Source organism: Bombina bombina, chromosome 5, assembly GCF_027579735.1.
Source record: "Bombina bombina isolate aBomBom1 chromosome 5, aBomBom1.pri, whole genome shotgun sequence".
Taxonomy (NCBI): Eukaryota; Metazoa; Chordata; class Amphibia; order Anura; family Bombinatoridae; genus Bombina; species Bombina bombina.
This window is the reverse complement of record NC_069503.1, coordinates 579,761,534-579,779,278: the sequence shown is the minus strand read 5'-3', so window position 1 is coordinate 579,779,278 and position 17,745 is coordinate 579,761,534. Positions and strand designations below refer to the sequence as shown.

At 37.9% G+C, this 17,745-nt stretch overlaps 1 protein-coding gene across 1 annotated transcript in view; it reads right to left on the bottom strand.

Annotated features, from left to right (window-relative positions):
* Nucleotides 1–17,745, bottom strand: part of LOC128660609 (probable serine/threonine-protein kinase yakA) — a 107,901-nt gene that overhangs the window by 84,402 nt on the left and 5,754 nt on the right. Inside the window, exons 3-6 of the mRNA XM_053714536.1 lie at nt 15,344–15,392; nt 13,181–13,258; nt 10,069–10,155; nt 702–841 (exon numbers count right to left, since the gene is read on the bottom strand). Of these exons, the coding sequence (XP_053570511.1) occupies nt 702–841; nt 10,069–10,155; nt 13,181–13,258; nt 15,344–15,392 (354 nt within the window). The remainder of the gene's footprint in view (nt 1–701; nt 842–10,068; nt 10,156–13,180; nt 13,259–15,343; nt 15,393–17,745) is intronic.

The window sequence follows — 17,745 nt, the reverse complement described above, 5'->3', positions numbered from 1 at the left end:
TGATTGGAGGAAGCAGGGCTGGGCGATATGGGCAAAAATGAAGATCGCGATTTTGTGCGATTTTCTTAAACTCATTAGTCGCCATTAACAATATCTCATAAAGATCTTTGTAAAACAATCCCTAGGTCGCTTAGTGACAGTGCGAGTCAGTCCAAATAAACCAGCAGCCTGGGAAGGAGGTGTCTCTACCGGCTCCTTGCTGCTGTGGAACAGTTACCGGTGGTCTGGGACCAGCTCCTTCCATTGGCCCCACCCCCATAAAAATCGCGTACTCACGGTTTTAAATTGCAGCGGTTCATCGCCCAGCCCTAATACATACATACACATTGATACCCATGCACAAAAAGGATTCTGGGTAAGATATGCAAAATCTCATTTTTTTTGCTTCAAATACTGTTTTAACACAGTGATCCCTTAACAGGATTATTGTAGCAACACAGAAACCACTCACTAGACAAGCTTGTTTCGATCTTTTTAGAACTCATCAGTAGGAGATAGATTTCTGGTTGCTACTTTGGTAAAGCTCCATATGTTAGAAAAGTAAATGAATAATTGTTCATTCCGGAGGAAGTATAATAAAGGATGATACTGGCAAACAAGTTCCAATCCACAACTCTTATTCCTATCTCCACATAAAGACCCTGTCTCCCCACTGATTTTCACATACCACATTAGATAATTGTTGTGTTAGATTAACTTACCATGTAGACAATTTTGTGTTGAATACCAACAATGTGTCTAAACATGTCATCAAGACATAGATTAGTAACATTGCAAAGTTTACACTCAAATGAACAATTGCCAAACTCGTCTGGATGATATTCATAGATGTAATCAAGACCTGCAAAAAAAGGAACAGTTACACAATATTTGAATGATTATTAATGCTCTAGATTCCAAAAGATCTTTCTTTATCTTTTAAAGAATTTAAAATACTCATATATTGTTTATTTTATATCCCATATTATTATATTATAGCCAATTACGAACATGCATTAATGAACTCCTGCATTGTTGTATATTAAGAGCTCTAGATCGTGCAAGATGTCCTCCAAGCTCTCTTGGGATGGTAAAAAATAAATAAATTGTATAAATAAATTACAGGAAAAGCAAAATTAATAATAAAAGTACATCACCAGGGTTTTTTTTTATTACTCATCCTTAAACATGTTATCGGAAATTAAATTTTCACTTTAATATGCCCTTCAACTATAAGCTTTGAGCATTGTCTTATACACAGCTTACAATTTTATAGGTCTTTTACAACTTTGCTACATGGTTAAGGAAATTGACCGTATTCACCAGTTCTCTTTTCATCCTGAACCAAAAGCTTTAAATCAGGAGAATTTACAACTAGTCAAGCCACAGCTTACTACACTACATTTCATGAATCAAGAGGAATGTTTTTGTTTGTATTATTTATTTTTAATTAAATGCAATAGCATTTATGTTATACAAAAACATTTTTATTCCTTTTATCATATATCATTTATATATACAGTAATCTCCTAGTTTAGATAAGTATCTACTTTTTTTATATTAGCATCCATTTAATATTCCATACAGGAACTTGGCAATAAGCTCCAACAAATACAAAAGAGACAGAACTTGTACAATAAAGTATGAAAACACAAACTATAATCCTGGAAAACACATAAAAAATCTCTCACATTTACCACTGGTTTATTAATTTGCCAATTTCCCTTTAAATGTACTTAATCTGCTCTCGATAGAACCCCTTAACATTTTATACTAGTATTTGTGAATAAAAAAACAACTGTTAAAAGGATTAATTTATTACTATTTTAAATTTAATATATATTAAAGGAATACTGAACCCAAATTGTTTCTTTCGTGATTCAGATAGAGCATGCAATTTCAAGCAACTTTCTGATTTACTCCTATTATAATTTTTTATTTGTTCTCTTGGTATCTTTATTAGAAACAGCAGGAATGAAAGCTTACAAGCCTGTACATTTTTGGTTCAGACCCTGGGTAGCACATTCTGATTGGTGGCTACATTTATCCACCAATCAGCAAGCCCTACCCTTGTGCTGAACCAGAAAGATGGGCAGGCTCTTAAAGGGACAGTCAACACAAAACTTGTTAATGCTTAAAAAAATAGAGAATGCCTTTACTACATATTCTCCAGCTTAGCACAAAAAAAAAAAAAAAAAAAAATTATGCTTACCTGATAAATTTCTTTCTTATGCGATGTACCGAGTCCACGGATTCATCCTTACTTGTGGGATATTATCCTTCCTAACAGGAAGTGGCAAAGAGAGCACCACAGCAGAGCTGTCTATATAGCTCCCCCCTTAACTCCACCCCCCAGTCATTCGACCGAAGGCCAAGGAAGAAAAAGGAGAAACTATAAGGTGCAGAGGTGACTAAAGTTTTTAATAAAAAAATACCATCTGTCTTGAATAGACAGGGCGGACCGTGGACTCGGTACATCGCAAAAGAAAGAAATTTATCAGGTAAGCAAAATTTTGTTTTCTTTTGCATGATGTACCGAGTCCACGGATTCATCCTTACTTGTGGGATACCAATACCAAAGCTTTAGGACACGGATGAAGGGAGGAACAAGACAGAAACCTAAAAGGAAGGCACCACTGCATGCAAAACCCTTTCTCCCAAAAATAGCCTCCGAAGAAGCAAAAAGTATCAAATTTGGAAAATTTGGAAAAGGTATGAAGCGAAGACCAAGTCGCAGCCTTACAAATCTGTTCAACAGAAGAATCATTTTTAAAAGCCCATGTGGAAGCTACCGCTCTAGTAGAATGAGCTGTAATCCTTTCAGGAGGCTGCTGTCAGCCGGATGATGCTTTTCAGCCAAAAGGAAAGAGAAGTCGCCGTAGCCTTTTGACCCCTACGCTTTCCAGAATACACAACAAACAAAGAAGATGTTTGACGAAAATCTTTGGTTGCCTGCAAATAAAATTTCAAAGCACGAACCACGTCCAAGTTGTGCAACAGACGTTCCTTCTTAAAAGAAGGATTAGGACACAGAGAAGGAACAACAATTTCCTGATTGATATTCCTGTTAGTAACAACCTTAGGTAGGAACCCAGGCTTGGTACGTAAAACCACCTTATCAGCATGGAACACAAGATAAGGCGAGTCACATTGTAATGCAGATAGTTCAGAAACTCTTCGAGCTGAAGAGATAGCAACTAGGAACAAAACTTTCCAAGATAAAAGCTTAATATCTATGGAATGCATGGGTTCAAACGGAACCCCCTGAAGACTCCATGGCGGAGCAACAGATTTAAACACAGGCTTAATTCTAACTAAAGCCTGACAAAAAGCCCGAATGTCTGGAACATCTGCCAGACGCTTGTGCAACAAAATAGAGAGCAGATATCTGTCCTTTTAGAGAACTAGCTGATAATCCTTTCTCCAATCCCTCTTGGAGAAAAGAAAAAATCCTAGGAATCCTGATTTTACTCCAGGAGAAGCCCTTCGGATACGCACCAAAAAAGATATTTACGCCATATCTTATGATAGATTTTCCTGGTAACAGGCTTTCGAGCCTGAATCAAGGTATTTATGACTGACTCAGAGGAACCCCGCTTTGATAGAATCAAGCGTTCAATCTCCAAGCAGTCAGTTGCAGAGAAATTAGATTTGGATGCTTGAATGGACCTTGAATCAGAAGGTCCTGTCTCAGCGTCAGAGACCATGGTGGAAGAGATGACATGTCCACCAGGTCTGCATACCAAGTCCTGCGTGGCCACGCAGGCACTATCAAAATCACTGATGCTCTCTAATGTTTGATTCTGACAGTAGAGCATCTACCAGTATAGCCTGAGGATCCCTTGACCTCGAGCCGTAACAAGGAAGTTTGGCGTTCTGAAGAGACGCCATCAGATCCAATTCTGTTGTGCCCATAGCCGAACCAGTTGAGCAAACACCTCCGGATGGAGTTCCCACTCCCCCGGATGAAAAGTCTGACAACTTAGAAAATCTGCCTCCCAGTTCTCTACACCTGGGATATAGATCGCTGGCAGATAGCAAGAGTGAGCCTCTGCCCATCGGATTATCCTTGAGACCTCTATCATCGCTATGGAACTCCTTGTTCCGCCCTGATGATCGATATAAGTCACAGTCGTGATGTTGTACGACTGTAAGCTGATGAATCTGGCCGAAGCCAGCTGAGGCCATGCCTGGAGAGCATTGAATATCGCTCTTAATTCCAGAATATTTATCGGTAGGAGAGCCTCCTCCCGAGTCCACAAACCCTGAGCCTTTAGGGAACTCCAGACTGCACCCCAGCCCAGAAGGCTGGCATCTGTCGTCACTATAACCCATTCTGGCCTGCGGAAACACATTCCCTGGGACAGATGATCCTGTGACAACCACCAAAGAAGAGACTCTCTGGTCTCTTGATCCAGATTTATCTGAGGAGATAAATCCACATAATCCCCATTCCACTAATTGAGCATGCATAGTTGCAGTGGTCTGAGATGCAAGCGAGCAAACGGAACTATGTCCATTTCCGCTAGCATTAGACCGATTACCTCCATATACACTGAGCCACTGACGGCCGAGGAATGGAGTGAAGAGCTCGGCAGGTGGACAAAATCTTTGATTTCCTGACCTCCGTCAGAAATATTTTCATGTCCACTGAGTCTAGCAGAGTCCCTAGAAATGAAACTCTTGTGAGGGGGGAAAGAGAACTAATTTTTACGTTCACCTTAGACCCATGAGATCTTAGAAAGGCCAACACAAAGTCCGTGTGAGACTTGGCTAGTTGGAAGGTTGACGCATGAATCAGAATGTCGTCTAGATAAGGCGCCACTGCTATGCCCAGTGGCCTTAGAACCGCCAGAAGGGACCCTAGCACCTTTGTGAAGATTTGTGGCGCCGTGGCCAACCCGAAGGGAAGAGCCACAAACTGATAATGCTTGTCCAGAAAGGCGAACCTAAGGAACTGGTGATGATCTTTGTGGATAGGAATGTGTAGATACGCATCCTTTAAATCCACGGTGGTCATATATTGACCCTCCTGGATCGATGGTAAGATAGTCCGAATGGTCTCCATCTTGAAAGATGGAACTCTTAGGAACTGGTTTAGGATCTTGAGATCCAGAATTGGTCTGAATGTTCCCTCCTTTTTAGGAACTATAAACAGATTGGAGTAGAACCCCTGCCCTTGTTCTGCTTTTGGAACTCGGCAGATCACTCCCATGGTAAAAAGGTCTTCTACACAGCGTAAGAACGCCTCTTTTTGTCGGGTTTACAGACAATTGAGTAAGATGGAACCTCCCCCTTGGAGGGGAGTCCTTGAAATCTAGAAGGTATCCCTGGGTTACAATTTCTACTGCCCAGGAATCCTGAACGTCTCTTGCCCAGGCCTGACCAAAGAGAGTCTGCCCCCTACTAGATCCGGTCCCGGATCGGGGGCTACCCCTTCATGCTGACTTAGTGGCAGCAGCAGGCTTTTTGGCCTGTTTACCATTGTTCCAAGCCTGATTAGGTCTCCAGGTTAGCTTGGATTGAGCAAAGTTCCCCTCTTGCTTTGTAGCAGAGGAAGAGGAAGTGGGACCACTCTTGAAGTTTCGAAAGGAACGAAAATTATTTTGTTTGGTCCTTGTCTTATTTGACTTATCCTGAGGGAGGGTATGACCCTTCCCTCCAGTAATGTCTGAAATGATCTCTTTCAGTGCAGGCCCAAATAAGGTCTTACCTTTGAAAGGGATGGACAAAAGCTTAGATTTAGATAACACATCAGCTGACCAGGACTTAAGCCATAACGCTCTACGCGCTAAAATGGCAAAACCTGAATTATTTGCAGTTAACTTAGCAAGATGAAAAGCGGCATCGGTAATAAAAGAATTAGCCAACATAAGAGCCTTAATTCTGTCCAAAATATCATCTAGTGGGGTCTCCATCTGAAGAGCCTCTTCCAGAGCCTCAAACCAAAAGGTAGCTGCAGTGGTTACAGGAACAATGCATGCTATAGGTTGAAAAAGAAAACCTTGATGAACAAAAATTTTCTAAAGGAGACCCTCTATTTCTTTATCCATAGGATCAATGAAAGCATAACTGTCTTCAATAGGTATAGTTGTACGCTTAGCCAGAGTAGAAATAGCTCCCTCCATCTTAGGGACCGTATGCCATGAGTCCTTTGTGGTGTCAGAAATAGGGAATATTTTCTTAAAAACAGGAGGGGGAGCGAACGGAATACCTGGTCTATCCCACTCCTTAGTAACAATGTCCAAAATCCTCTTAGGGAACCAGAAAAACATCAGTGTAAACAGGAACCTCTAAATATTTGTCCATTTTACACAATTTCTCTGGAACTACAATAGGGTCACAATCATCCAGAGTAGCTAAAACCTCCCTGAGCAATAAGTGGAGGTGCTCTAGCTTAAATTTAAATGCTGTCATATCTGAATCTGTCTGAGGGAACATCTTTCCTGAATCAGAAATCTCTCCCTCAGACAGCAAATCCCTCATCCCTACCTCAGAACATTGCGAGGGAATATCGGATACGGCTACTAAAGCGTCAGAAGGCTCAGCATTTGTTCTTAACCCAGAGCTACTGCGCTTCCCTTTCAACCCAGGCAGTTTAGATAAAACCTCTGTGAGGGTAGTATTCATAACTGAAGTCATATCTTGCAAGGTGAAAGAATTAGACGCAATAGAAGTACTTGGCGTCGCTTGTGTGGGCGTTACCAGTTGTGACACTTGGGGAGAACTAGATGGCAAAACCTGACTGCCTTCTGTCTGAGAATCATTTAATGCCAAATTTTTATAAGTCAAAATATGCTGTTTGCAATTTATAGACATATCAGCACAAGTGGGACACATTCTAAGAGGGGGTTCCACAATGGCTTCTAAACAAATTGAGCAACGAGTTTCCTCAGTGTCAGACATGTTTAACAGACTAGTAATAAAGCAAGCAAGCTTGGAAAACACTTTATTTAACCCTTTAAGGACACACAGTTTTCTGTTTGCTCAATTGTTTTATGACGGAAAAATTCCGTCATATGTCCTTAAGAGGTTAATGAAAAAAAAAACAATTTTCAAAAACGGTACTGTGCCTTTAAGAGAAAAAAAGGCATACACAAACTGCAAAACAGGTTAAAATTGCTTCAAATCTTCCGAAATTTTAACAGTGTACCCAATAGGCCTTAGAAGGATTGCACCACAAGTAAATAAGCAATAAACCCAGAAATGACAAAACCGGATTGAAATTTGTCTAAAACCAGTTAAAACCCCTATTAGCACCTTGCCGCAGCTCTGCTGTGGCCCTACCTGCTCTTAGGAACGATAATCTGGGTTAAAGCTTTGAATAGGCCCTCAGAAGACCATCAGGACCTCAGGAGAAGTTGTTTGCTGCTTGTCTGAATTACTAAATGCGCAACTGAGGCGCGAAAATAGGCCCCGCCCACCTCACTTGATGTTGCTGGGGCCTACACAAATCTAGCAAACTATGTTTGAAAACCATGTAGGTTATAACAACCCTAAATAAGCCAAATGACCCCTCAAGCAAACGTTCCCATAAACATAAAAAACGTTACTCCCAGAACACAAATGTTTGTCCCACTTTCTCATAAACAAACTGAGTGCCCAAAAAACTTAGCCCTTCATGCAAGCTAGTAAAGCCTCTTTCATACTAGGATTACTGCTTACCCTTCCACTAATGGGGATACTGTCAGCCTTTCTCAGTTAACACCTTTCACTTTACCCTTCCTGCTTAGAGCCGGCAAAGAGAATGACTGGGGGGTGGAGTTAAGGGGGGAACTATATAGACAGCTCTGCTGTGGTGCTCTCTTTGCCACTTCCTGTTAGGAAGGATAATATCCCACAAGTAAGGATGAATCCGTTGACTCTGTACATCATGCAAAAGAAAACATGGTTATATAAACATACTTTATAACCTTTAAATTTCTGTCTGTTTTTAAGTACCTAAAGACAGCCCCATGATCACATGCTTTTGTATTTGCTTTTCACATCAGGGCAAGCTAGTTCATGTGAGTCATATAGATAACATTGTGCTGACACCCGTGGATTCTAACAACCAGGGATAGGCAAGGTGTCCGTGACTAGCCCTTGCAGTGTCCGCCGCAACCTTAGTATATCTTTTCTTTCTGATTGAATAATAGAAATTTAAAAAAAATATATGTAGTGTGAATAAAGTTAGTGGCTTGTCAAGAGACTGCTAGCGATATTGGGTGATAAGTTATGGAATAAATAAAGCCTGAGTGAAATACTGGATGTGTATCTGCATCTGTATAATAACACCCAGCTCTATACAAAGACACAGTAGTGACACTAGCACATGCGTATAGCCAGACAAGGGCTGGTTATAGGGTCAGTGGTATCTGCATCAGTATAATAACACCCAGCGCTATACAAAAACACAGTAGTGACAATGGCACATGGGTATAGCCATAGGAGGGCTGGTTAGAGAATCAGTGGTATCTGCATCAGTATAATACCACCAAGCACTATATAATGACAGTAGTGGAACTGGCACATGAGTATAGCCAGAGGAGGGCTGGTTATAGGATCAGTGGTATCTGCATCAGTATAATAATAACACCCAGCGCTATATAAGGACACAGTAGTGACACTGGCACATGGGTATAGCCAGAGGAGGGCTGGTTATAGGATCAGTGGTATCTGCATCAGTATAATACCACCAAGCACTATATAATGACACAGTAGTGGCACTGGCACATGAGTATAGCCAGAGGAGGGCTGGTTATAGGATCAGTGGTATCTGCATCAGTATAATAACACCCAGCACTATACAAAGACACAATAGTGACACTGGCTCATGGGTATAACCAGAGGAGGGCTGGTTATAGGATCAGTGGTATCTGCATCAGTATAATAATACCAAGCACTATAAAAAAATGTTTTTCATTTCAGATGTACCTTGGTGTCCGTCAGCCTTTGTCTGTGCCTATCCCTGCTAACAAAGCAGCACTAATTGGCTTAAATGCAAGTCAAAGTCATGTGATCAGGGGCAGTCAGAAGTTGCTTAGAAACAAGGTAATCACAGAGGTAAAAAAGTGTATTAATATAAGCATGTTTTCTGTGCAAAACTAGAGAATGTGTAATAAAAAGGGACTATGTATCTTTTAAAAGAATAAAAAAAAAAAAAATCAGTTGACTACATTCCTGCTTTTTTTCAAATTTAGATACCAAGAGAATGAAAAAAAATTGATAACAGGAGTAAATTAAAAAGTTGCTTAAAATTACATGCTCTATCCGAATCATGAAATAAAAAAAATTGGGTTCAGTGTCCCTTTAAACTAGTTTTTTTTTTCATACATAATCCTGTTTCAACCTTATAGAAAGTCTTCAAAAGTAAATCCTACTAATGAATTACTTTTTCATTCATTATATAGTTCTAAATATTCCATCAAGTGTGTGTTCACAGAAAATTAATTAAAGGGACAGTTTACTCAAAATGTTCTTCCCTTTAATTTGTTCCAAATGATCCACTTTACCTGCTGGAGTGTATTAAAATTGTTTACAAGTATTTCCTTTCCATTAACCTTATATTGGCATTTGAATTAGTTTATTTAGCCTGTTGTATCCCCACCTATTCAAAAAGGTTTTGGCCTTGAGGCCAAGCTGTATTAACACAGCCAGCAGAAGTAATAACATTTTAATTTTCCATTGTTCTCTTCATAGTATTGGCGATTGGTTTATGGACAGATATAAAATAAAGAAGCAGGTATATGTACACAATGTGATAACGTAATGAGATCTGATTATACCTACAAGCTCAACCCATTTTATTAGGTTGTGGTTTCAAAACACAAAATCAGCTAATTCATATACAGAAATAAACCTTAAAAAAAAAATTCACACATTTTATACTCTGCAGCTGGTAAAAAATGTAATTGGAACCACATTAAGGAAAAAACTATAGTATACTATCCCTTTAAGAATACTTAAAACAATGCATTTGCCAATAAATACTTCATTTTTTTGGTGGATGCAGAACACACAATTCTTTATAAAAAAAAAAAAAAAAAAAAAAAAAAAAAAAAAATCAAATACATTGGTGCAATCATTTCACAGCTGCTATATACATACCAATGACAGGTTCATGGGGAATACATGCATTAAATTTTTCATTCAACGTTTCACCAGGGGGTGTTGGTATATCTTGGCGCTTCCAATCTGTTTAGTATATACAATCAGCATTGATTAATATAATAAACACAGCACACTAAAGAGTAATATATTTCTGATAAAAAAAACAAGCAACTAAAACTATTTGGCAGAATTCTTGGCACTGATCCCTTGATCAGACTTTGTTTTGCGAATACTACTCACAAAAACCATGCTACACCCTTTTATAAAAGACTGGTTTCATGCAACTATATTTATACGGGTTAGATAGGACTTTAGTTGGAGACCGGTGCCTATACAACTCGATGTCTAGAGCTATAGGTAGCCCAAGGACACTTATTAAATGTAGTCTTCCCTCTTTCTATAAATAGTCTCTCACTTGAGCTTGTGCCAAGAGCAAGGCAGGAGCTCCATCATAATCGCCCACAACACATGCATGGTGTCTTGTGCTGCTGGTAACCATATTTTTTGTTTTTAGTATTTACCTCCATTTTAGAAGGGTATTTTGCTTCTTTAGGTTGGGGTTGAAATATGCCCCTGTCCCCTACAGAAGTGTTTCTCAACCGCAGTCCGCAACAAGTACCCCCAACATGCCAGGATTTAGTTATAGCTGAACCAGTGCACAGGTGAATTAATCAGCTGATCAGTAACACCATGGTTACTAACCTGCTCTCACCCATAAGCTGATTATTTCACCTGTGCTCTAGTTCAGCTATAATGAAATCCTGGCCTGTTGAGTGTACTTGAGGAACGCGGTTGAGAAACAATACACTACAGGGAGAGCATACACAAAATATCTACACAAAGGTTGGCTACTCATAATTTTATGCTGGATGGAGAAAATATAAAGATCTTAAAGAAATTTCCTCTGTGGGTTTTTTATAATGACCATCTTAAGGACTAGACCCCATGGTATGTGTTGCAATAGATAATACCAATGGCACTACTGTAGTATGCTTTTAGCCCCAATCCCTTAATTCAAACAGATAAGTTGATACTGTATGAAGGGGTGTAGGTGTTGTGTATTAAACTCTGAACTGTACACTGGTGTAAAGAGGTGATAGAACCAACTCTTAAAAAGAATACACATATAGCACTCAAAGTGTTTAGAACAGTAAGTTATATAGCTAATAGAAGTACAGCTTGCATAACACTTTATGTTGTAAAAAAATGGGAGAACAGCACAAATATGATTAAAATATAACTTTTTGGGGGGTTAATAAAAATAGGAAAAAAAAGTAAAACTAAAACCACACTTAGGCACTTTACGTAGTATATGTAACGGTAAAAAGAAGAAAACCACCATACTGAAATGTAGGTATATGATCTAGAGCTTGTTAGCTTATATTGATATACTGGTAATGTTTGTACTGGTATCGTTAATGCCCAGTGATTGCCTCCTCTGTTCTAAGCCAGGCTTATAACCTAAATATCAACGATTCTGTAATTTGACAACAATTATAACAAGTGTGCAGCAATCTTGTTCCAATATTACAAGTTGCTAATAGCTATATTGCCAATGTATCACAAAAGTAACCAGTCATATACACAAAGCAGCACCCTAAGGTTGCAGAATAAGCCGGCTGGTAATGTTGGCACAAAAGCAGATATTTAATATACTAGTGTCATTAACACATATTGTTACCTAAAATAATATGAGCCAGATTTATAAGGTTAGTGTTATTAGTTCTAAAATTATATAGAAGACATAATGATTATCTAGCAATTTATGTGCAATATCTATAGTTACTGGAGGCTATAACTAAATCGCTGGCATAACGTAACTGTAACTAAGAATGCACAAATAATAATGCGCTTAGTTAGTAAAATAGGCCAGTTTATAGCATATACATACGGTACTAGTATGTAGTAAATAGTAAATCTAGCCAAGCCCGTTAACATAAGTAGTAAGATATTTGTGTGCGCTAGGGCATTGGTGAGGAGTCTTAGGAGCTCCTGTGATTTTAGAAAGCCTTAGGCTACTTTACTTTTACTGCAGTATAATTATTACTAGCAGTTCTTCAGCGCACACCATGTGGTACTAGCAGACGCTAGCTTAGACTTATGCTAACAGCAAGTACTGGAATACTAGGATTGCTACTCATTGGTTATAGTTAACACACGAATATCTTACTACTTAAAGGGACACTATACCCAAACATTTTCTTTCATGATTAAGGTAGAGAATATAATTTTAAACAACATTCCAATTTACTTCTATTACCTAATTTGCTTCATTATTTAGATATACTTTAATGAAGAAATAGCAATGCACACGGTGAACCAATCACAGGAGGCATCTATGTGCAGCTACCAATCAGCAGCTACTAAGCATATCTAGATATGCTTTTCAGCAAAGAGAATGAAGCAATATAGATAATAGAAGTAAATTAAAAAAAAATTTATAATTGTATGCTCTTTCTAAATCATGAAAGAAAAAATTTGGGTTTCATGTCCCTTTAAGTTAACAGGCTTGGCTAGATTTACTATCAGCAGTTAGCTCCCGGTAGTGCATTGCTGCCCCTGAACCTACTTAGCTATGCTTTTCTATAAAGGATACCAAGAGAACATTTCAAATATTCAAAATCAATTATATTCATTTAACAAAGAATAAAAGGGACATGAAAACAGAATTTAAAAGTTTCCAATTTATTTATATGATCAAATTTGCTTTGTTCCTATGTTATTCTTTGTTGAAGAGGTATCTAGATAGGTAGCGTGCACGTCTGGAACACTACATGACAGGAAATAGTGCTGCCATTTAGTGCTCTTGCTAATGTAAAACATAGTTGCAAAACTGCTGTCATATAGTACCGCAGACATGCACTCACCTGAACTTCCCTTCCTGCTTTTCAACAAAGGATAACAAGACATGTAGAAAATATTATAATAGAAGTAAATTAGAAAGATGTTTAAAATTGTATGTTCTCTCTGAAACATGAAAGGAATGTTGGGATTTATGTCTCTAACTATTTACGACTTACTGTAGCAGATACAATGCTATATTTACAAACATCCATAAGCGCTAATGTTTGACAAATATTACGATGGAATGAATAGCGGATATACTTACTAACAAAAACTAAAGGGATGCCACTGGCCGGACCATCCAACATATACGTAGATGGTTCTGTTGATACTTTACTATTATCTGTAAAACAAATGGATTTAAAATACAGAAAGCAAAATGAAGCCATTATCCATAAAAGATATGTGCCAGCTATTCATTAAAGGGACAAAAGGCTAAAATGTTCTATTGGGTATAAAAAGAGCACTCCTTATATAAAGTTACAGTATATCTTGCATGAATGAAAGTAAAGTTCTAGATTTTAAAATGCTTAGGTGCATAACTATTCTGTAGGAAAGAACACCACCTGCTAAATAAACACAGCTCTAAGGGGGGCAGTAACACACCCCATAAGGGAACAATAAAACATTTATTTATGTTTATTTTACTTAAATGTCTGTATTATTGCTTAGTTTGCCTACTTTTTTGATGATTAAAGAAATAGGAAACCCTAACATTTTCTTTTATGATTTAGTTAGAACATACAATTTTAAATAACTTTCCAATTTACTTATATTATTAAATTTGCTTCATTATCTTGTTATTCATTACTGTAGAAACAGCATTGCACTACTGGCAGCTAGCTGAACACATCCAGTTAGCCAATCACAAGAGACAAATGTATGCAGGCACCAATCAGCAGCTAGTCCCCCCACTAGTGTAGGATATGTGCGTATTTATTTTAAACAAGGGATACCAAGAGAATTAAGTACATTTTAAAATATAACTAAATTAAAAAGTGTGTTAACATTATATGCTCTATCTGAATCTGCAAGTTTAATTTTGACTTTCCTATCCTTTAACTATTTTTTAGTTTTGAGAACCGGTGCACATGGCATTTTTCACAAACCTAACCTGCCACATATCTGTCTCTAACTGGTTCAGCAGAGATGATCAAATAAGGAACTGAAAAAGAGTCTTTCCCTTAAAAGCTTTAACTATTATTTAAATACAGAAGAACTGCATAATATAAAAACAATGCAATAGCACTAACTGAGCAGATTTTTTTCTAACCAGTTTCAAAATTTCCGATAAAATTTGTCAGACCCCTGTATCATGTGACAGCTGTCAGCCAATCAAAGATTTAGACAATGAACTCTTGAACATGCTCAGTAGGAGCAGGTGCCTCAAAGTGTGCATATAAAAAGATAATGTGCAATTATTGACACCCCCAGCTAGCAGGGGGTGTCAATCAACCCAATTGAATGAGATTGGGCGGATTGCTGTCCGCCACCACAGAGCTGGCAGACGAGTTAAGACCACTGCTTCTTAACCCATGTTTCCGGCGGAAACAGCTTCATTAGAATACGGGCCTTAATAAATCGGCCGTAAGTGCTATTGAATTGTCTTTTTATCAAGGATTTGCTTATTATGCAAATCTACTCTATTTACTGGTTCTTTCATTTGTTTTTAAGATGTAAATATGAATTTCCTAGGTATTGCTCTTACTTATTCTAATTGGAGTTTATTCTATAAACCAACCACCCTGTAAAGAAGTGCAAAATTACTCCTGAACCCTCTTCCCTCCCAGCTTGAGACCCAGACCTCTTGCTCAAGAGTGTTGCTCTTTTTGTGAGAAATGCATTTGGCCTCAGCATTATTATATGACATGCTATGCGTCTAACTGGGGTAAAACCACTAGTAGTTTTATCTTAAAAATATTATGTACAATTATTGGCTCTAGCGGTTTTATGAGACTGCTTAAAAGGTTAATAACTGAAAATATTTCGACTATCATTATTACAGTGTTATATTTATTAAAATAAAAGTCTCTTCAGTGCCACAATCGTTTTAATTATCCTATGCAGCTCATCCATGAAAGCTGGTTCTCGGACATAATACCGATGCACATTTGTCCGTCAGACATATGTCAGAGAAACTATGTTCCCAGTTCGGCCAAGGAAAAATACGGTCCAGAGTGCTTTGTTCTATTCAGAGTCTCAGGCACCGCAACTGCCTCTGGGAACCTAACCATTGGTCCTACCCCGAACACCTTGTGGTTCTCTGTCTGTGCATCTATTTAATCTTTCTATCTCGTGGCCGGACTTATCTAACGGCCATTTGTCTGTCGGAATTGCATTTGTTGATTATGCAAATCTACTGCTGTACTTATTGGTCCTTTAAATATACACCTGTTTGCCTAAATTTGGAGATAAAGGCCTTATATACCTGCTTGCATGTCCTGCTCATCAGCGCTTTCGGATACGTCCCCATCATCCTAAAAAAAAAAAAAAAAAAAAAAAGAAATTTTTTTTTTAAAGGAACATTGTATAAATGTGTTTCGTTGACCCGTTTTAGGATTTTTTAAATTCTTTACCCTTTTTATTTAAAAGAAATGTGGCTTAAGCATACATCATAGTTGGAAACCTCGGGTAGTTATCCAAACTAGACTTAAAAGGGACATGAAACACAATTATCTTTCATGATTTTAAAACAACTTTCCAGTTTACATCTATTATAAAATTTGCTTCATTCTCTTGGTATCATTTGTTGAAGGAGCAGCAATGCACTACTGATTTCTAACTGAACAAATGGGTGAGTCAATGATAATCGGTAAATATATGCAGCCACCAATCAGCAGCTAGAACCTAGGTTTTTCGCTGCTCCTGAGCTTACCTAGATAAACCTTTCAGCAAAGGATAACAAGAGAAGGAAGCAAATACACAGAGTCATACATATACACACACACACATTCTAAGCTAAGAATAATTAGATATCTGAAGAATTAAAAGCTGAGATGTGGTGAAAGCTTTTATTATCAATTGCATATATATCGTTAATACGCACAGGAGCACCTCTAATTTGCAAAGCCAAGTACTTGAATTTTGTGAGATGGCTTGTGCTTATATAAAAAAATTTTTATTTAATCTCTCTGACTGTCGTCCTTATTTGCAATCTAAAAATATTGCAATCTTTTCAATGGCACATTTGGTGAGACTAACTAGGAATGTGTACAAACATTTGGATAGGAGAAACACAGACTTTCTAAAAAGTTTAATTTCATCATGAAGCCATAACCATGCAAGTCTGGAAAAGATGTCAAGATTGAATCAATGAAACAAAGACCCGTCTACTAACTGTGTAAAGAGGTGTCTGGTGTGGAATTGAGACAAAAAACCCCATTTCTTTTGTGTCTTGTTTTCTATCAAGTCCAATACAGACGCTTCAACACCTCTTTACATAGTTAGGAGACAGGTCTTTGTTTCTTATAATTCAGTCATGACAATATTTGTTATAGACTAGCATGGTTTCAGTAATATTTTACAAACAATTAGAAATTGATCTTCATTATTTGTAATGGATCATTGTGTGTTTACACGTGTATCTCTCTCTCTTTCCCCTCCCCTCTGTATCTCTTTCTCTACATCTCCTTCTATATCTCCCCTCTCTTACTCTCTCCCTTTTTTCTCTATATCTTCTCTTTCTGCCTCTCCCCCTCTCTCTCCTCTATATCTCCCCTCAGTATTTCTCTATATCTCCTTTTCAATCTCCCCTTCTCTCTCCCCTCTTTCTCTATATCTCGTCTCTCCTCTCGCTCCCCCTCTCTCTTTTTTCTCTACATTTCCTCTCCCTTATCTCCCCCCCCCCTCTCTCCCTTTTCGCTCTCTCTTTTTTTTAATTTTATTCTAACATTAATAGTGTGATTGTATTCATTGTTTTCACATTTTAAATTCATTGGCAGTTTTTAGCATCAAAAATTGTCAGTGTTGTTTGCAATGCTAACCATGCTACATACATGACTAACATTGTTATGAACAAGTGTGTTAGACTGATATATAAAGCAGGGTTAGCCTATTTAACAAACACATACTTTTTAAAATTTAAAACAAGTGCACACTCTTTGTCAATGTCTGTCTTTCTCTCTCTCTTCATGGCTAACCCTGCTGAAAAAAGCGAAGGAAACACATGCACACACTCTCTCCCTTAATCAAGGCTAACTCTGCTACATGTATGAATGTGACATTGCTCAATAAAACAACTTTGTATAATAGGATATGTAGCAGAGTTAGAGCCTTTTCATGAACATCAGAGTAAACCTTGTTATAAAACAATTATATATATATATATATATATATATATATATATATATATATATATATATATATATATATATATATATATATATATATATATATATATATATATATATATATATATATATATATATATATACAAAACACGGAAGGGAACTGCACTCTCATACCGGATCGGGTACACATCCCATGACCCTGCAACATGCTCAGCACTCACTTACAAGCTCTCAGCTAAGATTTAAAAGCAAAACTGGAAAGGTTAGTCACCGCATCTGGCCAAATGGGACAAGCTCAGGTACCACGTCAAGGTCCTCTCCAATACCTGAGACCCTAAAACAGCCACACAATGCAAGCTTTTAAATCCAAACAAACTGAAAACAAAAAAAGGGTGCACAGGAATATGTAATCACCCTAGACATATACAAAACACGGAAGGGAACTGCACTCTCATACCGGATCGGGTACACATCCCATGACCCTGCAACATGCTAAGCCCTGGGTGCCACTGGCACTCACAGGAAGCTGTGCTGTCCCCAG